Raw genomic sequence first — 25,075 nt, 5'->3', positions numbered from 1 at the left:
TTCTTATCGATTTTTATTTTGTGTTGTAGATCTCTGAAAACTGTCTATCGGCCTCTAGAAAAGCATTGCATGAATATAATTACTATTGTTATTCTACATTTGAGCAATGCACTTTGAACTACAAAGTTGCACCAAACAACACCTTTAACATCAAAGGAGTTTGAGAGTTGTAAAGAGCAGAAAAACGTCCCTCCCTCTATCCACCCCTCCTCCCTCTGTTTCTCTGCCATCGAGAATTGTTGCACTTCACATACCTGTGATTGACAGGCAAGGTAGATTCCACGAAACCAATCATGAAAAATAAAAATCTCTTGTTGGTTTGAAATGATTTGGGAACGGTCTTAAATCAAAATCATCTCAAACAGGTAGGCAAATAATAGCCCTCAAATCGTACATAAAGCACCTTAAACATGAAAACGAAATGTATGTGACTCGACTGAAGGGATCACATTGATTTTCTTTCCGAGTGCAGAGTGAGAGTGAGGAGAGAGACGCATAGTGGGGTATATAAGTGGGTTGCACCTGTTCTGAGAGGGCTGTAGAGAGGAGGAAACTTTATCTTCACAGAACTTCCTCATGGCCAGGGTTGTGAGTGCCTGGTCAGCCCTGTGAACAGTTATCACTGCGTTAAGACCCCACATACTGAAGCTCCGTCGGCGCTGACCTTTGCAGACCACACAGTTCCCCTTCTTTCATTGGCTGAGGTGTGTGAACCGTTGAACAACAGTGCTCCTTGTGTCATATGCATTGTTTTATTTGCTTAACGTCATTCTTTGAAATGCTTACACACCGTTTTGAAAAAAAACAGACCTAAGGCTGGAATGGTAAGTGTTTTTAAATGACATTAATTTTAACATTTTCTTTTCCTTCATTTTTTGCTGACATTTAGCAACTCTGCAAATAAAATCCTGAGATCGGCACAAAAATGCACTAAAGAAATTGAATGGGTTACGACAGCCCACAAGCTATTCATTATTATATAATCGGGGGGCAGGAGAATTCCATTATGTTCCTAGTATAACGTGTGTAGAGAGGGATAGAGGGCACTTTACCCTGCAGTTATCTTGCTATAGTGCATGTAGGCGGCCACAATGACGCCAGTCTTTCCTTTGTTACCCTGTTAAACAAAACCACAAAGACCATTGTGATGCTGACCACTTCCAACACATATGATTGAGATGTAAGAGATCTATAAATACGACACACAATACAATGCATAAACAGTTATAACTAATGGACGGATGACTGAATAACTGGATATCAATAGATCATGTGAATGAACAATTAAAGTCAACTCTACGATGGAAGTCTTCCGATCACTTTCTATTTCCCACAGTCCCAGTACGCCGGACCCTGCTACACTCAACGCTGACCTTGCAGTGCAGGACCACCACGTTCTGGGGGTCAGAGATCAACCAGGTGTCCATGGCCTTGCACACAGCGCAGATCCTGTCCAGTGGCGGGGCGTGGTGGTCGGGCCAGCCGTAGTCCTGTACCTGCCACGGGACCGAGACAGAGCAATGGGAGGGTTTAGGGGCTTCCTGAGTTGACCTCTTAGTTGACCTCTTCTCACACACATCACTTTTAGAAAGATGAAGCCTACTTTTACATTTTTTCTTCAATTGAGTTTTTATTTTTGTTTTTTTCATGTGTAAAACCTTGGTTAGGCAAAGTTAAGGCAATCATAAGCGCCTTGCATAATTGAAGTTTGCAAAAAGCAGCTCTGCCATGGCGCATTTGAAGAATCCTCGTTTGTTGCGAAGCTGCTCTTTGTGACGACCCCTTAGTGAGGCCACGTGAAACGAAGCGTTCAGCTTCGCTACCCAGCTAGCCTGTAGAACCAAGATGGCCACCAGGGGGATAAGGCCCATACTCGAATCAAAGCATGAACCTGTAAGATGATAAGGCAGTCAGATCGCTATAATGCAGTCTGTGTGTTTCCAATGGATGAGTGGATGAATTATCCAAATTCAATACTGTTGCTTCCTTTAGTTGTTAGGTTTTTATCATGATATTACATTTTTGTTCAATTTGTTGTATTTTCACCCACATGCTACACGTGTGAACCACCATTTGTGTACCTTTGGGTTAAGGCTTGCGATGTCGTGTCTCTTCTCTGACAAATTCAGGAGCTGAAATAAATACAGACACCATCATTAGTAAGTGTGAATGTTATACGGTCATAATACAGATACACCAACACAGTTTCTTGATACTCGTACCTGATAACGGCCTCACGGACTGGAACAGTTAGAAAATGGAATTCAAACCAGAGTGAAAGACGCCGATGTGAAAATAAAAAGTATGAATAAAACATGGCTTAAACACATCCTATGCATAATTTAGTTATGTTTGAATTCCCATATTTGCTGAGCGGTAGGAAGCTGCCCCCTGCTCGGTGAGTGCATACCCCTCCATGAACAGGAATTCGAAGAAGAGATGCGGGAAAACTCTATTTGTGCACTTTTATTTATATTACATGCTGTTTAACTGCATTTCTAAATGCATTTGAGATTTAAGGGGGAACGCTACTATAAATAGAGCGATGTTAAGGGGACCACAGACACCCTTTTATTTTGCTTGTAGAGGGTATATTAAGTGCCATATTTGTAATATTTTGTAATGAAAAAAAAATTAGACCTATGTTGTTGTTTTTTTATGTCATTTGCTCATATGCTCTCTTTACCCCTTAAATTTCCGTTAAACATGTGAAAAAGGTAATCCATTAATAACTAATTTAATGATATGATATTTCATTCATTTAGCTTACGATGTGCTACTTTGACAAGTGGCTAATGCCAGCCACCAAGCTAATGCAGTGGTTCCCACCAATATACTTTACTTGGGGTATTTATAATCGTTTTATCTGTATGAGAGAACGACGCCATTCGCGATCAACAGGGTCTCCCATACATTGACCATTTATTTTTAATCAAATTAAAATCTTCTTTGATTGTAGAGCTGCAAGGAAAAAAAATTATTTGCTCTCTCGCTCTCTCAATCGCCAACAGACGGTCCGCAGACCGTCCGTATAAAGCCCCTTCTCTCAAAAAACAAAACATGAACCCTGAATCTTAAAAGATTTAGGGGTCTAAATCTGAATCAGTATCATACTGGTGTCCTCGTTTTGTGTTTGTTTTTATCGGGTGAGAAAAAGTATCCACAAATGTACACATTTGTGAATACTGTTTATCTGTACCACATAGTCTGGGTACATTGCACCCACACTAGAGCTCCACTGTCCACGCAGTTCATTACCTGCGTTCTACTGTGGCAGAGCCATCAGGGACTTTGAAAGTAAAGCGTCTGCGGTTTAATTGCATTTTAGTTAGGCTATTGTTCAGTGAAGGATACTTGGTCATTTGCCTATCGTGTAAACACATTGACCATCCTTGGCAGGTATACAAAAACACACTGTACTGATAGAGTCTTTAGTTCCCAGTCTCATCGCCCTAATTCAGAGCCTGAATATCTATCGTGAATAAGAACACTAATACATGAACTCGTCTGTGAACATAATTACTGCCTGGGTCACGTCAGATAGATTCACCGCATTGCTGTCGAAGACAACAACTACCATGATCCCACTCCCACATTACCTAACAACGTCATCAAGCAATGTCTTTTGTCGTGATTGAGTGAACCCCTAGCGGCAGAAATAACATATCCTACTTTTGAAGTGTAAATTAACTCCCTGAATAAACAACCCGGTATCTCTCCGTCTTGACATCGAGGTGCCTGAGCAAAGGCACTTGAGTGCGGGGCAGACTAGAACATTCACACACTGGTGGGCAGAGACGCTCAGATAAAACATATCTAAATGACGGTCTTCATTTAATAATAGTGCTGAAAATTACTTTTGATGAATATGTTGAAGCTCATGTATGACACATTACCCCCAAAATAAATTCACTGCTGTCATGGAAAACCCATCTGGTGTTGACTTTTCCTTATTTTAATATCTGTGCTGTGTTATCTCGCCACTTGTGTACCGTATTTGATTTTGCATTTGCATCACTCCTAGACGCAATGTGTAACCCACTGCCCCCTTAAATACAACAACATTGCCAAAACTTAACAGGACTTTTGTCAAATGGCGAGCACACTGTTCCACCAGTCCATCAATCCATTGGACACGTTGGTGTTTCCTGTTTGCTCACCAGAAACTTGTCCTGGTGTTTGGATTTCAGCATGGCCGCCACTTCCTGCAGGTTTCCACGATAACGCTGCTCCTCCAGGTCGGGCAGGAAGAAGACGGATATGATCCTCTCGGTGATGTAGGTGAGGTCGAAGTCATAGTGGCGCTCCATCACCTGCTCCATCACCAGCTCCACACTCTTGCTCCTGGACAATCAACACGTCGTGACTTCTCCTAATTATCGGTTACTAATTACTAATTGTCATTTAGTAGACACTTTTAGTGTCAGTTTTATCTTTTATCTTTTGCTAGATATACATCATCAATGAGCAGGTAGGAGTTAGTCGAGGATGCCTACTGGTTACATGTCGATGTGCTGCAGACATAAGGGCTTCAAACCCCAAAGCTTCTGGCTGAGTCTCAGATAAAGACCCTATCTATGAGCATGCCCCCATTTGGCAGACAGACACTTTATGCAAAGCAACTTACACTTCATCAATTTTATTAAGGAGCATGTACAGCCCGGGGCTCATGGGTGCCTATTTGTTAGGCTGTTGACATTGGGCGTTGTAACCCAGGTGCTTTCTACTGGGATTCAAACACACTACCAACTACACTATCCTATACCCCTTCTTGTTGTTATGTTATAGATTAGTTTAGTAGCATTTAGTAGCAGTCATTTGACATGTATGGACATTCTGTGTGTTGTTTTCATAATGTCCCTGATGCTTGGTTGAGTGTGGCACTACCTGGGTAAGGAGCCCCTCTTCTTTTGAAATGTAGAGGTAATGGAGCCCTTCTGAAAGACAGCACACAGGGGAGACGGACAGAGGGAACGGGAGCGTTACCACGGCAACAATAAATACTAAAAGTACAACCGAATAGAAAAAAAACAGATTTATTTCAAAACAAACTCACCAGGTCAGATGCAGAGTGACAGTTGCCGGTCAACTAGTGAAAGAGAGAGAGAGCACATTTAGCTTTGGTTTATAAGAACACCAGTAACCCAACATGTAGACACACTAACCCCACAGACACTAAGCGACTGGGACATTGTATGCCAAGTCATGTGTTTGTTTGGATGCTGCTGGGTCCCCTCCAGCTGGAGGGATGAGGGGATGGAGGGGTAGTGCGGGAAGGAAGAGTGCAGATGGAGAGGGCAGGAAGTCTCTCTCTGTCTCCCTCTTGCTCTCTTTGTGTTGTCTGGGGCAGCTGGTTTGCAGAGGTCGCTGTCAGCCGAGATTTAAACGCTCCACATGAAGTGCACAAATGCCAGACTGCGTGTGTGTACTCCGGCCATGACGCACACACACAGACACGCACGGATGTAAGAACGCCCACACACATGCACACATTGGCACACACACATAGATACACACACACACACACACGCACGCACACTAACGCAAATGCGCACAGAGGGATAAAGGTAAGTACAAAGAAACACACAATCAGTCACACAACAACATATTTCCATTGACTCAATCTAAATCAATCTATTTTAAGTCGCTATCCATGGCCAAAAATAGGTAGCACAGTGGTGATGGAGCCAATGGCCACTGATAAAAGCCCTTTCTTTTGCAGCCTTAGGATATAAAGCAGTTCTCAAATGAGACCAAATGGTTGTTGCACTTTATTGTGAAGAGAAAATAGGGAATTGTTGCTCCTGAAGACTCAACATGTGGCTCACAGAGTCTCCCTGAGTTGGTCTTCTAAAACCGGCCAAACCAGACACACTCACTCACTCACTCACTCACTCACTCACTCACTCACTCACTCACTCACTCACTCACTCACTCACTCACTCACTCACTCACTCACTCACTCACTCACTCACTCACTCACTCACTCACTCACTCACTCACTCACTCACACTCTCTCTCTCTCTCTCTCTCTCTCTCTCTCTCTCTCTCTCTCTCTCTCTCTCTCTCTCTCTCTCTCTCTCTCTCTCTCTCTCTCTCTCTCTCTCTCTCTCTCTCTCTCTCTCTCTCTCTCTCTCTCTCTCTCTCTCTCTCTCTCTCTCTCTCTCTCACACACACACACACACACACACACACACACACACACACACACACACACACACACACACACACACACACACACACACACACACACACACACACACACACACACACACACACACACACACACACACACACACACTCTGAAATATATATTACACATCGGAGGAAGGAGGTCAATCCAACAACCACTGCTTTCACCCAACAACACATCCTAATGATGTGAGACAATAGGACTCACTAACAGTATGGCTCCAGTAGTTCAAGCAAAAGTCTTTCATTGTCAGTAGTGTAGCAATAGTATAGAAACAGTCATAGTGTAGTGATCATAGACCGTCACCAGACCGGTGGGTCAACACAAGCAGTCTTTTGTCTGAGGTAAATTGCATGCCCATTTCAGGCCTCCTTCACTGGTTTGGAAAGACCTGTGAAATGAAAACAACAGAAGTGAGCCAGAAAACCTCTTCAGTAAACTCCAGACATTGGAATCAGGTTTAGAAGCCGAGGCACACGGCTTCCCTGGCCTCCACACCCTCTCTCTCTCTCTAACCTCACTCCTCAACCTTTGACCCTTCTACTGCGCAGTGACAGAGGCTTGACAGATAGCTGCACCGCCCTCTGGGTGGGTTTTCGGGGATGGGGGGCTAATGATGACAGGTGGCTGTCAAAAGGTTCAAGAGTCAAGCCACTGAAGCAAACGTAATGCCCCGGCATCACGACCCAAACAACCTCAACGAATACCTCAGCCATTTTCCTTATTTTAACAACCTTCTTGAAAGCATTCCACATTTACAATGTAATGCAATCTTTTTATTGTCCAAGACTAAGTGGTCATGGCTGGCATGTTTCGGACGTTGGCCAATGAGGGATGCTTACACACCAGTAGCATCTTCTTCTGGTTAACGAGTAATGAAAGAAGATGACAGAGAGGGACAGAGGGCAGGGTACACAAACACACTGAAGATTGAATCTGACCGGCGTCACAGGCATCACACAGACGTTTCCTGACGCACGGACACGCATGACAACCGCACGTGTTCACACACACAGACACACATGGGCGCACGCACGCACACACACACAGATAGGATACATACAGTATGTTACAGTACATCGGCACGCTGCCGACACACGCAAAACACTCAAACAGACATGTCTCTTGCTTTACAGAGAGGAGAACAATGGAATACAATCAAATATAAAGATTGAGTTCTGCTCACCCACAGTTTAATAGCACCTAGAGCAACGAGATTTGTGTACTGTAATACTCTGCGGGTGAGCAAAACTCCTTGTTAGGCCATTCAACCGCAGTCTGAGGTCCCAGGGCCTGTCTGCAGAGACAGACAGGGCATGGGCGACATCACATGCACTAAAACACAGGAAATAGCCGGGAACCATGCAGTGGGAGCCCTCGGGGAGGAAAGAGCAGCTAATTGGCTTAATGAAAAGTCTTAAGTCGATAACTTTTGGACCTTTGGGAAGAAAGGATAAGTCCTGTGGGGCGCTATGCAGACGTGACACGCACACAGCCTTAACCCCCAAAGGTCAGGAACACTGGTGTTTACTGTATGTGGGGGACGAGAGTCATTGCCAGCACTTTGAAACAGGAATTGGTCGAAACACACACAAATATAAACAAAAACACAGTCACAAACACACGGCGGGTACATGTGTCCATGGCAGCTTGGCGGGGAGTGGGGGGGGTCATTAGTGCATGGAGCCTGTGTGCAGGGGCCACAGGGAACGGGGCCATCTGGCTCAGCCTGCCCTGTCAATCAGCTAGCGTTTACCTCATATTCCAGCCCTCTATCTAACCGTGGGTGACCGGGGGCCTGGCTGGCCGACTGGTTGACGGGGTGTTTTAATTATTTGGTTTGGTTTGGTGGCTGCTGCTGAACGCTGGTTCAGCAAGCTGGCTGGCACCAGCTTGCTGAAGGGCTGCTCAGCTGAGCTTACTGCAGGCCGGGGGCCAAGCGGGGGAACTTTCACCGGACACAGCTTCTGGTGGAGCCCAGCGAGTCTCCAACACGGCAACAGGCCGCGCCCACAACAGACATCCTATTAGGTTACCCTTCCCATCAACAGTCAGCTGTCAGCGGACGTTAGCCAAGTGGGAGACCAGCACCCAGCAGGCTGCCATGGGGGCAGAGTCAGTGTGTGTGTGTGTGTGTGTGTGTGTGTGTGTGTGTGTGTGTGTGTGTGTGTGTGTGTGTGTGTGTGTGTGTCTGTGTGTGTGTGTGTGTGTGTGTGTGTGTGTGTGTGTGTGTGTGTGTGTGTGTGTGTGTGTGTGTGTGTGTGTGATGACAACGTGCTCTTGCCGGAGTCAGGAAAGAGTGGGACTTGAGTGACTCAGCCTTTCCCGTTTGAGAATGGAAAGCCAAAAATGACCCAAAGAATATATTCTAAAAGCGGACCAAAATAAAGCATTTTTATCTGAGAAAAATGAAGAATGACATCCTCCATTTGTGCATACTTTTTTGTACCTTTTAGTTAGAGGCAGAGTCAATAGGAGTGATAACACAGCCCAGCTTAAGGCCCGGCAGTACTTAGGATCTCACAGCAAGTTAGAAAGCTTCATATTATTCAAGTGAAGCAATCAATCTCTTCTTCTTCCTTTCATCCTCATCTATCCATCCCTGCCACAAACCAGTTGTTTGTGTCTATTTTTACCCTTCCTGGCTCCCTTCCCTTTGTCCTAACTATTACCTCCTAAGCTTTCACATCCACCATCCCTCCCTTCATTCTTTCTCTGTAAAGTGTGTGCGTGTGTGTTTGTTGTGTGTATGCATGTTAGTGTGTGTGCATGGATGTGTGTGTGTGTGTGTGTGTGTGTGTGTGTGTGTGTGTGTGTGTGTGTGTGTTTGGGTGTGCGCACGTGCATGCGTGTGTGCGCTTGCGTGTGTATGTGTTTGTGTGTGCACATTGCATGTATGTTTGTATGCGTGTTTGTGTGCATGTGTGTGTGTGTGTGTGTGTGTATGTGTGTGTGTGTGCATTTGTTCGTACGTGCGTGCATGCGTGCGTGTGTGTGTGTGTGTGTGTGTGTGTGTGTGTGTGTGTGTGTGTGTGTGTGTGTGTGTGTGTGTGTGTGTGTGTGTGTGTGTGTTTGGGTGTGCGCACGTGCATGTGTGTGTGCGCTTGCGTGTGTATGTGTTTGTGTGTGCACATTGCATGTATGTTTGTATGCGTGTTTGTGTGCATGTGTGTGTGTGTGTGTGTGTGTATGTGTGTGTGTGTGTGTGTGTGTGCATTTGTTCGTACGTGCGTGCGTGCGTGCGTGCGTGCGTGCGTGTGTGCGTGTGTGTGTGTGTGTGTGTGTGTGTGTGTGTGTGTGTGTGTGTAGGGTAAACATATTGACCACAAACACTGCTGCCAGGGCCAATAAGTATGGCCGCCTGCTGAACAAACATGGTCTGCCATCGAGTGACAAAGGCCCACCTAGATTCAGCGGGTGCTCAGTGAGGGTCAGAGGGACGTAGGGTCAGGGTGACGAAGGGGGGACGGAGGGAGGCTGGTGGTGCAAAGTGGAAGGGTACCGAGGTGTTTAGGGAAGGGGGTGATAACAAGCTTTAGTGGACCCATGGTCAACGTGAGATCAGAGAGGAGCAGAAGAAGAAAGAGCCAATTACAGAGATGGGAAGATGAAGAGAAAGTGGCGGCAGAAACTACACACAGGCACGCAGGCACGCACGCAAGCACACACACAGCCACACACGCAAGCACACACGCAGGCACGCACACAGGCACACACGCAAGCACACACACAGAAAACAAGGGTGAGGGAGAGTACAGATAGAGAACAACAGAGTGAGAGATGGCAATTGGCGAGGAGAGTCATACTGACACAGAAAATTAGTGCAAAAGTGAGAGAGTAGTAGAGAGTGAGATACAGAGATAGTGTAATTATTGGCTGAGTGAGAGAGAGAGAGAGAGAGAGAGAGAGAGAGAGAGAGAGAGAGAGAGAGAGAGAGAGAGGTCAACAGCTGAGCATGGCTCCTGATCACTGAGGGAGAGGGCAGATATTTCATGGGGCTATTTCAATAGACCTTCCTATTGCAGATACTACTATCGCCCCTGGAGACTGGGGGTCAGGTTGTGTATATTGTCTCTCCATATGCATCTCATTGTTCTGATGGCTAATCTCAGAGCCCCCTTCAGCTTCCAGACACCGAGACATTACACAGTGATGAGCATGGGACCTATGTTGTCCCGTGGCTGTAGCAAATGCTGCATGTACACACGTGTGCTTTATGGCTGTTGACGATATATGAACAATTGTATTTGGTGGAGAATTTCCGAAAGCCTATTTAGATTACCTTTGACACAATACCTTCCCTAGGAAAGAAACGTGATGGATCAAATCAGCGGTGCTTTTTTGTTATCATCATTAACAACCATAGCATCCCTATAATCCCTGGAACTGTTCACACACACTCTGCAGAGAGGGCTTTTACTAGCAGCAGGCTTAGCTGCACAGGAAATGAAAAAATATAGGTAAATATAACCACAATGTCTGTTGTCTGTGTGTGTGTGTGTGTGTGTGTGTGTGTGTGTGTGTGTGTGTGTGTGTGTGTGTGTGTGTGTGTGTGTGTGTGTGTGGGGGGGGGAGGAGCATGCACAGACCCACATGCACGCTCACATACACATGAACACACACACACACACACACACACACACACACACACACACACACACACACACACACACACACACACAGTGCGACCAGAGGACACAACATCGATCTCGTCCCATCAGGCAGCATGCTACAGAAATGCCAGCGCCACACTGTGGCAGCAACATTGATTTTGATGATGTGAAGGGAGCATTGATCCTGACGATAGAGCAACACAAATCCAGAGTACTCCAGTTGGCAGATGCGGCAGCAGGGAGGCTGATATGAAAGTAAGCAAAAAGACGTGCGCTTTCTGATTCCTCAACCACCACCCCAACAATAAGGGGACTCTATCCACAGTCATTGCACTGCAACACACTGCTGGCCATGTTATATCAGCATGCATGCCCGCCCTTTGAATCAGTGGTTCCCAACCTTTGACTTTACGCGTAGCACTCAATGGTCATCAAGAGTTTTTTTGTGGACCATCTCATTAAAAAAATAGATACGTGCAAGCAGTGGCTGAGCAAAGCATGGCCAGTGGAGTACAGTGGGAATAAAACTCAGCAACACTGCTAACATGTGGTAATTTAGCAAACACAAATGAACACAAAACATCAATGGAAAGCTTACAATGGAAAACACATGATGGAATACATAAAGGCCAAAGGGAGTCAATACTGTCCCTAACCCTGACCCTAACCCTTACACTGTATTTAGGCAGACTGAACAATATTTCCAATACAATTTTTATTCTATGATCTATAAGATTCGTTGGATGATTGTACATTTTTCAATTTGAAGGATGAAATCGCATGTCTAGATAATAATTCATAAATCAGCACCGCGCATTAGCGGCAGCAGCTGCTGGGGCTCAATGAGAGCGGTGGCAATCTGTGTTTCAGTGTGTCATCATAATTAGTGAGCATCAGCTGATGTCGGGACAGCTGACTACAGGTTCTGAAAACACACACACTGACACACACTGACACGCACACGTACACACTCCCAACATCCGTCAGTCTAACACTTAGAGACAGGGGAAGGAGAGGGCATGCCAACGTAAACATAGGTGACACACACACACACACACACACACACACACACACACACACACACACACACACACACACACACACACACACACACACACACACACACACACGCACACACCCGCACCTTACACCAGACAAACACAGCGTATACATCTATCTTTCCTTTCCTCTTGAATGTAAACAGAAACAACAGCACACGTCCACGTACAAGACACTTAAATACATTTTGGAAAAAGTCTGCATGAAGCATTGAGTTCTTGGTTATATTGGGTGCACTCAGAAGTTCCAGAAGTCACTCTCTTTTCCTGCCCTGCCCATGGTTACAACGGCCTCATTAAAAATGAAAGCCGATGAATTCACTCCCTTGTATGAAAAGTGTAATCAATGTCCTCTTTGTAGGTCACAGAAATTCTTCTCATTGAATGTTTTGTTCTTTTTTTTTTCCTCTTACTTGGGCAGAACATGATGCCTAAATGACTTGAATAAAATAATAATAATGCTAACTATTATATATCATGCTGGATAACTTTCAGGTGCTTAAAAGCACAACATGCTTTACAATACAATCACTGCTGAATGAAGTACACCATAAGAAACCTGTGTGCACGCTGCACGAGGGCATCCAGTTAAGACTATGCTTTTAAAATACAGAAGACGGTTTCTTTTTTACCTTTCAAGAAGCTTCTCCAGTTCCCTCTCTCTGGCCAACCTCGTATGACTGGGACTGATACTGTACCTCTCTCTCTCTCTCTGTCTCTCTGTCTCTCTCTCTCTCTCTCTCTCTCTTTCTCTCTCTCTCTCTCTCTCTCTCTCTCTCTCTCTCTCTCTCTCTCACCAACTCAATCTCTCCCTTAACAACTCATGCTGCCTCTCTGCTTTCCTGTGTCTCTTCCCATAACACGTACACTCTCTAGCGGTCTCTCTCTCTTTCTCGGTTGCTCTCTCTCGCTGCCTCTTTGCCTCTCTCCCCCTCTCTCTCACTCTCTCTCCGTTATCCTTTCTCCCCATTCTAGCTGTCTCTCTTTCCCTCTTTCTCGCTCTGCTGCTCTCATTCTGTCTCTGCCACTCTCATTCCCTCTCATTCTCTCTCTCTCTCCCCCTCTGTTTGCAACAGAGGCTCTCTCCACCACTCCTCTCTCTCTCTCTCTCTCTCTCTCTCTCTCTCTCCACCACTCCTCTCTCTCTCTCTCTCTCTCTCTCTCTCTCTCTCTCTCTCTCTCTCTCTCTCTCTCTCTCTCTCTCTCTCTCTCTCTCTCTCTCTCTCGAGCATGCATTAATACAAACATAAGTACAGTACACATTCGCTGGAGTATGTAAACACACGTGGGGTGGTTGTATGTGTATGTTTATGCACGCACGCAAACACACACACACACGCACACATGCGCGCAGGCACACATGCATCTAGTTAAACACTAATTGTGAATACTTAGCAGCCTTGTAAAGCTAAAGGACTCTGATCTCCTTCCCTTGCCTGGGGCTAAACTATGATGGAGAGAGAGAGAGAGAGAGTAGACATAAGCAGAGAAACTTACGTAGCTTTTGTACATTTTTATACCTCTTGGGGAAAATAATCAAATCATCCCTTTTGCCCAAAAGAGATAACCAATAATAAATAATAAATGTATCATTATTTATATGCAATAAATTGTGGGAATATTTAACACTATTTATTTTCCAGGAGATTTCTTCCAGCCATAAATATAAAAGGGCAGTTTGAGTGCCTTTCGCCACTGGTTGAGGTTTGGCTCATGTAGTGGTTGGCGTAGCAATTTTTCCAAGGGATTGGATGCTACATCACCAGATTTGGAGATTTGGAAATACACAGTGGAGCTTGAATGTCGAAGGCCTACCAAACAGTTATTTTTCTTCAGAGGGATACAACTACAGATAATACCCAAAGATGAAAAACATATTGAAAGCATCAAAAGGTGTTTGAAGGGTCAAAACATGCATTATAAAGACACAAAGGTCTAAGGGTGAAAAGCTGCCCAGAGTGGAAAAGCTATAGTGCAAACATGAGGACAAGACCGAGATATACAGTACATCACAATAGCATCACAATAGAAGGATAGCATAACAGAGTCCCCAGCCTGACACATTTTCAACCCATGCGTCTCCCTGGGCACCTATTCATGTTCCAGACTGGAAAGAATCCACATACTTGTTTATATGCAGACAAACACACGCGTACTACACACACATACGCACGCACACACACAAACACGTGCCCAGTTGGTTCGTACTTATTTGTGTCCTCTGTGATGATCGCAGGCATCTGTGGCACTTTGTTCATCTTCTATATTTACTCTCTAATGTCCTCCGATCCAGACTGATCATTCAGTGTAAAGATGTTCCACACTGATCCATGGCACCTGCCATTTGACCGACAATCAGAGGTTGATTCTGGTTATTGCCACGGTGACCGGGGAAGGATATGTACCAAAATAATAATCCTCATGCAATGCAATTCCACGATAGTGCAACAGCTGGTGGTGCCTGGTCAGACCCATTGAGAGAGGGAGGGAGAGACGGAGTGTGTGGGGCTGTGTGTGTTATTGAAGGCATTTGGGAATGCATCCTGGCATCACTTGGTGCAACAACTTGTGCATATTTAATAACAACTCGTGCACACTATTTACCAATTTGTCACTAAGCAACAACTTGTGCACACTAAACAGCAATTAGTCAGTAAGCAATAAGTTAAAAAACCCTGTGCACAAAACCGCAATTTGTCCCCGAGCAACAACTTGTGCGCACAAATTAACAATTTGACACCAGAAAACATGGACACTTTACATGACAACTTATGCACTAAACAACAACTACATAGGAGACCTCACCTCCCTCTACCTCAGGGTTGATCCCGTCCCAGAGCACCAGGACGACTACCCAACAGACCCTGCCTGTCTATTTGCACCCAGGCCCTGGCTGCATTACAGACGCCTTCTGGACAATGTCTATGATTCATTGCTGCCCCCCAGTGATCAGCTGCAGCAGGGTTTGCCGTCCTAATGCAGACTTGAATACTTGCGGTGTGAATGGTTGGTTCCCATTTGCCTGGAGATGAAAAAAAACGACATGCCTGGATGTGTCTAAATAAAAGATGCAGACTACATAACAGTGTAGTAGTGGCATTATTTATTAATTATATATTAATATTATACTTATGGAAATGTCAATGTATTGATGTGCTTCAATATTCATGTTCTATGTTCATTGTTATAAATATATGCGCTAGATATGTGCCCTTTTATTAATCCCACCCAGATTGGGGAACATATTTTTAAGTCATTTTTCCACAGCAATAACAATTGAACTGTGTTTAATGCAACCTGGATGTTCAGTTCAGGGGACATCGGCCTCTTTCCCCAGACATGTAGGTCAGTGCACAGATTTCCCTCCACATGGCTCTAACCACTACCCCTACCCCCACCCCTACATTCACACCGGGGGGACTCCTTCCAGTAACAGCCTCAGATGGGGGTCTCCCTCATAGCAGACAAAAGACAGGGGGGCGGGGGGGCCGGTTACCTGAGGTGGAATTGTATGGGAAATGAACGACGGAAGGCAGATCTTACAGAGCGTATACCTTTTGCCTAGCATTTTGTGTTAACTGCAAGCTCCCACGCTGCAGGATGAAGAGCGAGGGAGTGCTCGAGAGTTTCACGCAGAGCACCGATCGCAGGATGCATTAAGGATGACTTCATGCGCTCGCAGCTGCGGCCCTGGAGCTGCGCATCGTTCACCCTTTATGCCAGAAGAAAAAGCTCTTTCAGGCTTTGGGCATCAAAATTTAATTTTGACACAGAGAAAAGCGCAGCCAGGGTTTTTAGGTGGATAAAACGGATGCCACATTCTGATGATCCTCTCTGAGAAGGAGTGCCTGTCAGCTGTACTCAGCCACAGGACCAGAGAGGAGTCTATTCTTATCGCTCCATCGGCTTCAATAGAGTTAGAGACAGGGTTTGAGTGTCAACACGTAAACATGTAAACAAACATCCTCTATTCCAACACAGGTAAAACTAGGACAGAGTGTATCATTTTCAGAAAGTGCGACGGTGTCAAGGCATTTGTGAGAACTTAGAAGGATGCAATGTCGCGCCTTTGACGATGATAATTTTGTGTTGATAAAGGTTTACTTTGCCAAGTTGACCTTAATAGGGTCTGAGGGCTTTGATACTAAACATTATTCAATATCTCTCCTTCTGCTACTTCAGATGGTGGCACAATTACAACAAATCCCCCTAGTCTATTCTTGTCAATCTTTTGTTCCAACAAACCAAATCACTGCTTAATTATGAGATATATTTGTACTCTTGAGCAAACAACATGTCTCTTGCTATCCTTGTTGTTTCATGGCTCATAATTAATAGGGATAGCAGTACACACAATAAACTCGTGTCGGCTTAGCTCAGGAGGTAGAGCAGTTGTCTTGTAACCTAAAGGCTGCTAGTTTGATCCCCAGCTCCTCCTATCTGAGTGTTGATGTGTCCCTGAACAAGACACTTAACCCTAACTGCTCCTGACGAGCTGGCTGTCGCCTTGCATGGTTGACTCTGCTGTCAATGTGTGCATTAAACGATGTAAGTCGCTTTGGATAAATGCGTCTGCTAAATGTAATTGTAAATTGTAAACTCTATGTCAACCCTGTTTCTGCTTTAATAAGGTTTAATTATTTAATTACTTGATACTCCACTGCTTAAGTGAATGAAGAACACACACACACAGTTTTAAATATATACAAATGTGTCTCTTCAAACACATAGGCAGTGGATTAAAAGTTCTAAAGTGAAAAAATATTGAATGGAAATTAGGAAAATACAGTTAACTACAATCACTTAAATGTAGTTGATGTTATTAAATATAAAAAGGTCTTGGGTATAAAAGGTTCTTCCCAGTCCTATAATTATTAATTTATGTTAAGCGCTGCTAGTGGTACAATCCTGTTCTCAACGTGAAAGCTGTTGACACATCAACTTCTGCGGGCTTGGTAGTTGGAGAGAAGACTAGATCTTTATGTATGCATTTCCTACCCAGATTTTTCAATAACCGCAAATTTTGTGTATCATTTTGACTGAGAACAAGAAAGGAGAATAGGTTAGTAAGGGTATGGTTAATTACTAACCAGATTTGGCCCACAACATAAGAACTAACTATCGTGCCATTATAGATGAATGATTTGATTGAATATAACAACATTCAAACATGCAAACTGCACCAATGATTATGTATGTATTAAATATATTATAAAAAACAAAATGTTAAACACATGTAAACATTCATTAGAGAAACTCAGCGAAGGGATTGGAGCAAAACAACCATTACGCAAGTACACACTTCACCAGTTAAACACACATTATGCTTAAACAGACGACAAGATTGAGGGTGAAACATGGAATCTTAAATTAAGGTACAGGAAATGACGTCCCCACCAAATGTGTATTTGTTTGGGGTGTGTATAGATGCATGTGTGTGCGTTGTGTGTGGAAGAGAGAGAGCTGTGTGGGAGAGAGAGGTGTGTGTGTGTGTGTGTGTGTGTGTGTGTGTGTGTGTGTGTGTGTGTGTGTGTGTGTGTGTGTGTGTGTGTGTGTGTGTGTGTGTGTGTGTGTGTGTGTGTGTGTGTGTGTAGGGGGGCTTCAAACATCCTACCAACCAACACTGACATTTATTTTCCTCCTAAATGGTCCAATGGTTGAGGAACCACAACTTGCTTTTTCCGACACCTGGCTATGCTAAACAGGAGGGGCATTGAATTTCCCAGTGGAAAAGGACACGACATGGTGTGTAAGTACACACACATACACACACACACACACACACACACACACACACACACACACACACACACACACACACACACACACACACACACACACACACACACACACACACACACACACACACACACACAAAACACACACAGTCTAAAAAACATTATTTATTGACTCAGAAATATGAGTGCTTCTTGTACCTTTGCTACATGCCACATGTCCAATGTGGAGGACCATCATAGGTCACCGTCTAAATGCTTCATGAGGTGAATAATTCCGATACGAAGGGAGGACATTGCTGCCATCCTGGGGGGACATGGCAGCTTGTTGAACTTTAACACCACTGAGAAGATGTCACTGAGAGTTCATCACCACATTCACCATTTATTATTATTTATTAACCTTTTATGCCATTTCTCTTTGCTGCATTTTTAGACGAGAGACCGAGACAGAAACCGAGAAAGAAAGAGTCTGAGACAGAGACAGAGAGACACAGACAGAGACAGAGACAGAGACAGAGACAGAGACAGAGACAGAGACAGAGAGACAGAGATAGAGAGAGAGAGAGACAGAGAGAGAGAGACAGCGACAGAGAGACACAGACAGAGACAGGGACAGATAGAGAGAGACACAGACATAGACAGAGAGAGAGACGGAGAGACACAGACAGAGACAGAGAGACACAGACAGAGACAGAGAGAGAGAGAGAGAGAGAGAGAGAGAGAGAGAGAGAGAGAGAGAGACAGCGACAGAGAGACACATACAGAGACAGAGAGAGAGACAGCGACAGAGAGACACAGACAGAGACAGAGACAGAGACAGAGAGGCACAGACAGAGACAGAGAGACACAGACAGAGACAGAGAGAGAGACAGAGAGAGACAGCAACAGAGACAGCGACAGAGAGACACAGACAGAGACAGAGACAGAGAGAGAGAGACACAGACGGAGACAGAGACAGAGAGAGAGAGACACAGACAGAGAGAGAGAGACACAGACCGAGAGAGACAGAGAGACACAGACAAAGAGAGAGAGAGAGACAGCGACAGAGAGACACAGACAGAGACAGAGACAGAGACAGAGACAGAGAGAGAGAGAGAGAGAGAGAGAGAGAGAGAGAGAGAGAGAGAGAGAGAGACAGCGACTGAGAGACACAGACAGAGACACAGACAGAGACAGCGAGAGAGAGAGAGAGAGAGAGAGAGAGAGAGAGAGAGAGAGAGAGAGAGAGAGAGAGAGAGAGAGAGAGAGAGACAGAAACAGAGAGAGAGAGACACAGACAGAGACACAGACAGAGACAGAGACAGAGACACAGACAGAGACAGAGACAGAGACAGAGACAGAGAGAGAACAATGCCTTGATTGAGGGAGTTCGCTGTTTTACCAGAGCAGAAGCAGAAATTGTGTGATCGACATATTGACGATCCGTCCAACTCTGCCTTTCACCAATCTGCTCAGTGGGTAGGCTATGAATGTGCTGTTGCCTTGGAGGAATGTATGAATAGGCTGCGTCTCTGTATGACTTCCCTGTCGCATTGGGGAGACCAATAGTGAGGGTTGCATGAAGATTTGAAGTAGTTGTTTTTTTAGACTATATCAAGCACATAAGCCCTTGTCAACCAACAACAAATCACTTGAATACATACCGATTGGGATGACTCCATGATTGAATACTTCTTTGAACTTGTTTTGACAATTAGATGCAGAAAATTAGTTAATTATGGTTTTCAATTTTGCCAGACATTACATTGAATGACATAACATAGGCTAGACTCCGTTGGAAACACCTATAATAAAACCATGTGTTTACACCAATCTTCTATCAGTGTGCAATACAAGTGTTTGCTGCTAAATGTGGAGAAATATGTTCGTACACAAGTAAGAATATTGTCAGAGACAAAATATCGAATAGTTCTTACCCTACCTCATTGATGATTTCCCTTTTCCGATATTTTGGTTTCCCAGTTCATTCAAAGGTTTGAACATTACATTGCTAGTGAGACAAATTATATCAATATGATGGAAAGCGCGCTAGTTCCATGTGCCAAGGTGCCTTACGCGCTGCATCCAGTGTTGCCAGATTGGGAAGGAAATCTGGCCCAATCTGGCAACGCTGTCTGTGACGACGGAGTACAACAAAAAAAGTCGGAGCGAGATCTAATTGGTCGGCATCAAACGTCCTTCTATCCACTGAACGACGTTCGAGGATAGAACAACATATGAGAGCAGCTATAATTCAATGATTCGTCCAAATTGTAACATGTCATGTATGGCGATTTTTCCACAATGTCTTATTTTTAGAAGTTGACCGACAGGAATCGTATTGATGGGAATGGGAATAAAATATGAATGGATCTCGGGTCTGATCGGTGAATTTGGGATCCGCAACTAGGCTATATCTACCAGGACCAATGTTGGGACACGCGGTAGGCCTGTTACATGTCCAGTCCCGCCAGCATCAAAAACTATACATGAACATTATCTACCCATTCTCTAACACAAGTATATCACCTAAAGGTAAAAGACGTTTGGAATCATCCCATCTACGGAAATGATTGCTGTGTGTGTGTGTGTGTGTGTGTGTGTGTGTGTGTGTGTGTGTGTGTGTGTGTGTGTGTGTGTGTGTGTGTGTGTGTGTGTGTGTGCGAGAGAGAGAGAGAGGTGGCGGTGGGCCGTGGGTCAGAAGCCACCCCCTCTATGTCGGTCCCAGCCAAAGCCCTATGTCACCCCCCAAGCATCCATATGAGAGTGCCCCAGGGGCCGGAGAGAACTTTGACATCATTGATATGAAGTTAAGGGGGGTCAAGGTACAGACTGAAGCATACATAATGAAGGTCTTCATTACTTTATTACTGCCTCTTTCACTTTGTTCGGTTTGATCGATTTGCCTCAGTGTGCTTTTTTAATTGGCATGTCATTGCTCTAAGGCAACGTTATAATGCTGTTGTATAGTATCGTATGGAGGACAAACAGGATTTGTTTGTTTAAAGATGAACGCAGTTGCAAGTATGCTGCTTTGAGTTAACGCGTATACACACACGCACTTGTCAGGTATTTGTCACACACCCCCTTGGAACTGAATACCTTCCTGCAGTCTATCCACTGACAGCTAGAGCTGTTGAGGACCGGCAGGATCCCACACACAGACACACACACACACACACACACACATGCACTGACACACACACACAGACATATATACGCAAACACACACATGCACACAACACACACACACACAAACGCTGGGACAAATACAAACACACACACATTCCATCCCAAAAGGACGGCAGCAGGTGGGTTTATTAGGGTGGGCTCCCATGCAGGAGGGTATCAGGGTATTTATGACGGTGGGCTGTGGGGACCGGACCCTCTGACCCTCCATGGAAACACAGAGGAGCTGCAGGTTGAGTTACTGTCTGCATCCGTCTGGGAAATAGAATAGCCTTGTGACTGTGTGTGTGTGTGTGTGTGTGTGTGTGTGTGTGTGTGTGTGTGTGTGTGTGTGTGTGTGTGTGTGTGTGTGTGTGTGTGTGTGTGAGTGGGGGGTAGGGGGCTGAAAGGGGGGAACGGGGGTGTGGTGAGAGAGTGTATGACACATTTCATTCCTCCGCCGCAGGGAACACCCATTCAGCAGGGACTACGTTTCAGCTCGCTCCCACACACACACACACACACACACACACACACATACATTTCCGGCATAAAGGACTCTCATTGCTCTCCTAACACAGCTCGTGTGTTATAAGAGTGATGTTTTTGCCAGAACTTCACACACTCTCCCCCCACGTGTGTTGAGATCATGAGGACCTGAGGAAGCTGATGCTTCCAGCTCCCCAAACGCAGAAGAGAGAACACAACGCAGCAGGAAGTGGGACTCCTCATGGGAAGTCCGGCGACACGTCTTAAATTCTCTTCACATTTTTCCCTCCTATATGCGGCCGCTTGATTTACTCCTCGTGCATGACACATGAGCCCGCATGCCCAATACCGCTGCATGGAGCCTTGGTGCTTAAAAGGCACCATTATAGGGTCTCTGAAGCGCAGAAGCCTATCAATCTCTTGGCATGCATAGACATCTGGCCGGCTTTTGAAGCCGCACAGGCCACTGTTGCTATATAGAGCCACAGACGGACAGACGGACAGACAGACAGACGACAAGAGCTGCAACCGGACAGTAACTGATACCACTTCCTCTTCACCCCTGAAGCCCCTCTCTCCCTCGGGGGACTTGATCCCCAGGAAATGAGGCTGATAATAATAATCATAATAATAATAACACTGAATTTGAACTGAGATGAGCAAGCAAAGTAAAAGCAACAAGAAAACAATAACATCAAATAATCATTGAGGAAGGCTTTGATAGTCAGTGGGTAAGTCTTTCTCTCCTTATCTCCATCGTCAGACGCAAGTGTTGTCAACGCCGTCATCGTATTAGAGAGCTGATTGTGTCATAGTCATGTGACATGATCTAATGTGAATGCAACCGCTTCACTAGGATGCTTCCTACTGCCGAGGGTGCTTGGGTCAAAAGGTTGTGAGCACATCAATTGGTCCTGTAGTATTTATATACGCATATATAGTAGAGGTCATCTGATCTATGGACCATCATAATCACCTCAGGGTCTGGCTCAGGGGGACCCCGTACACACAGGGCCGTAAACACGTGCCCGGTGTGCAGGGAGGAAAATAAGTATTGGAAATGGAGAACAAACGGGCACCAGTCCATTCTTAGTCCCCACAACATGTGTGTCAATGCTTGGGATTCCTTTGGTTCGCATCCATCATTTACCCTTCCTCTAACTAGCACCAACCTCCAGCCTTTCTGTTGGTCATCCTATCAGTGCATTGTCTTCACCGCATCAGTCCCAGGTAGCCCTGCGCTCACGCACGCCTAACCCTAACCCCGCATACAGCAGTGACCTATCTTACACCTCAACAGATGGCCTCTTTTGCAACATACTTTCACCACCTGCTAATGTTACAGATGAACTTCACTTTACTAGCCAACCCATGCAGATTCTCCAAACGCCAACAGCTGTGAAACGAAAAGGTCTCTCTCGACTACCTACCCCAGCCAGCTGCAGTATGCCGGGAGATACAGAGGGGTCCGTGTGCGGGTTGCGGTCCATAGAAGTTCCCTGGTTCGCTCCCTTCCGGATCACCGCACTGTGAATGCACCCCATAGTTCCAGCCGCCCGGGCACTTGCCCTTGCTTCTACCCCCCCTAACACTTCCACCAAGTGTCTTGGAGTTTGTCCTCAAGAAACTCTGGCCTCTGCTGCTCTGCCCTCGCTGACCCTCAGCGAGGGTCTCTCTCTCTCTCTCTCTCTCTCTCTCTCTCTCTCTCTCTCTCTCTCTCTCTCTTTCTCTCTCTCTCTCTCTCCCTGGCTCAGTCCCTCATAGTAAGAACCGACCTGCTAGTGTTCCTCTGACAGCCAGAGTCCTCCTGGAGTGAGCCACATGCCGCCTTGCCCCCCTCTCCCCCCACCCCTCCACCTCCTGTTCCCCAGAGACTCCGCTCACACCCCTCTGCCCTTCACTCCTAAACAGCCTGGCGTGCTGACTTTTAAAAAGGTCCCGCACAAGACTCTCCTTCTGCCCCCCGTTCACGTCTCCCCTTACAGCCTCTCTCTCTCTCTCTCTCTCACGCCTAACACAGACCTACAACTCTTTCTGCACACAACTTTCCTTTGGCTTCGCTCACTGGCGATCCAGGCTGCAGAGTGTGAATGTATACAGCCACAAACTCTCGCTTCAGTTTTCCCTCCCTCCCTCCCTCCCGCGCTCTCTCTCTCATTCCTTTCCTTCTTCCAATTGCAAATCCCTTGTTCTCAGGTCTCCAGAGCCCTAGGATCTCTCTTCCTCCTCCAGAATGCTAACAGACCTTCCACTCTTCTTCCTCATTCCTACACTTCATCCAGCTCTCTCCCCTTTACCTCTCCGGCTATCACTCTCCATGGAAGAGAAGAGGGGCAGCTGTTTTGCCTGGTTGATGTCAGAGCCTTCCCCTCTCTTTGGTTTCAGCTATGTCCCCCCCCTCTCCCTCTCTCGCTCCCCCTCTCTCGGTCATACGCTCTCTCTCCCTCTTTTTGGTCATAATCTCTCTCTCTCTCTCTCTCTCTCTCTCTCTCTATCATCGGGGAGTGATTAGATGGTGGCTGACTCCAACATGCTCACTCCCCGGACAGCCTCACGTAATGTGGCCCAACAGGATGCTCATTTAAAAAGCCCCATTTCAACATCCACTGCGGGTCTAGAAAAATAAAGGAGAAGCTTGGATACACTTCAAGTCTTTAGTCCATTGTGGTAATGCAATATAAATGTTAACGAGTGAACCGCCAAGATGTGGGCTCTGTAGTCCAATTGGTTTTGGTTTAATATATTGAGTTGATCAGGGCCCAGGTGTCTCAAAATGTCCTCTGTGCCTTATGTTTCCCGATGGGTGCGTTAGGCAGCCTTGTAGTGCTGACGACCATTGGAACTTTCCTCCTTCCTCTCCCTTGTTGAATCGATAATGCAAAAACAATGAGGGACTCTGTTCTTACATTTTTTGATTTGTTTTATATCAGTTGAACTTTGCATGAAAACACAAACACACACAGCTGTCAAATCCCCCAAACTATTGTTTCACAATAAACCCATTCAAAAACCATGTTTACTGCCTCCAGCTAGAGCCCACTGAACATAAACGGAGACAAAGCCGATCTGTGACGAATTAGACTTTAAATTGGGTTCAGAATCTTTTTCCTCGAAGCAAAGCAGAACTAAGGAAATTCGTGCATTTCACTGGTGGTAAAAACCGGGACATCCCTATGTTCCCCGGGTGCAAAGGGTTAGGGTCAGGGTTAGGGTGAGGGTTAACCCTAAACCTTACCCTAACCATATCGGAGGAGAGACATTCTAACCATTCACAGGCGAATCAGAGGTGAAAAAGGTGTTACTTGCCCCTACCTGCGAAAAAAGTTTTGCTCATAGCAGGGTCCTATGATCCCTGGTGACACACAAAGCGTGGGACGTAGGACCAGGGGAACATAGGTACACTCCCATAAAAATCTGGTGCCATGACATCAGCTGTCTCTTTGTGACCAGGCCATGCACTCTGCAACTTAAACATCAACCATAAATGGAAAAACAAACAAATATCAGGGCGAGAAAATCACATTAAAATGTTGTCGTGGCCATTGGTGACAGGAGCCAATGGGAACTATCGCAGCACATCTGAAGGTTTGACATTTGAAAAAAAATATATATATCTTGAGGACCTCCTAGGGAAAACAGCAGCTGGTTGTTCACAGTGTGCACTCTTCATGCACCAACTCAAACTGTGAGCCCTTTGGGGGATTGAGAAAGCAACCACAATGGATATAAGCCACTGCATACAAAGGCTTTTCTTAATTACTTAACACAGCTTGTTAAAAGGGTATATATATATTATTGTCGTAGCCTATCCCGCTTTTAAAAATCTTGTCAGTGTTA

At 45.4% G+C, this 25,075-nt stretch overlaps 1 protein-coding gene across 4 annotated transcripts in view; it reads right to left on the bottom strand.

The window, feature by feature from the left end:
- LOC132470611 (tensin-2-like) overlaps positions 1 to 23,604 on the bottom strand; it is a 37,458-nt gene extending 13,854 nt beyond the window's left edge. For 2 of the 4 annotated variants that reach the window (XM_060069355.1, XM_060069356.1), the window contains exons 1-8: positions 22,669 to 23,604; positions 5,057 to 5,089; positions 4,888 to 4,937; positions 4,161 to 4,344; positions 2,082 to 2,132; positions 1,374 to 1,496; positions 1,053 to 1,117; positions 523 to 606 (exon numbers count right to left, since the gene is read on the bottom strand). In XM_060069355.1, coding sequence (XP_059925338.1) covers positions 523 to 606; positions 1,053 to 1,117; positions 1,374 to 1,496; positions 2,082 to 2,132; positions 4,161 to 4,344; positions 4,888 to 4,937; positions 5,057 to 5,089; positions 22,669 to 22,782 — 704 coding nt within the window. In that variant the 5' untranslated portion in view covers positions 22,783 to 23,604. Of the gene's footprint in view, positions 1 to 522; positions 607 to 1,052; positions 1,118 to 1,373; positions 1,497 to 2,081; positions 2,133 to 4,160; positions 4,345 to 4,887; positions 4,938 to 5,056; positions 5,090 to 12,496; positions 12,892 to 19,523; positions 19,707 to 22,668 lie in introns of those variants that run through there. The other 2 variants (XM_060069358.1, XM_060069357.1) reach the window with 2 other exon arrangements.
- Positions 23,605 to 25,075: the final 1,471 nt, after the last annotated feature.

Source organism: Gadus macrocephalus, chromosome 13 (genome assembly GCF_031168955.1).
Source record: "Gadus macrocephalus chromosome 13, ASM3116895v1".
NCBI classification, from domain to species: Eukaryota; Metazoa; Chordata; class Actinopteri; order Gadiformes; family Gadidae; genus Gadus; species Gadus macrocephalus.
Note: the sequence above shows the minus strand (reverse complement) of the source record. Positions and strands in the feature narration are given on the sequence as shown.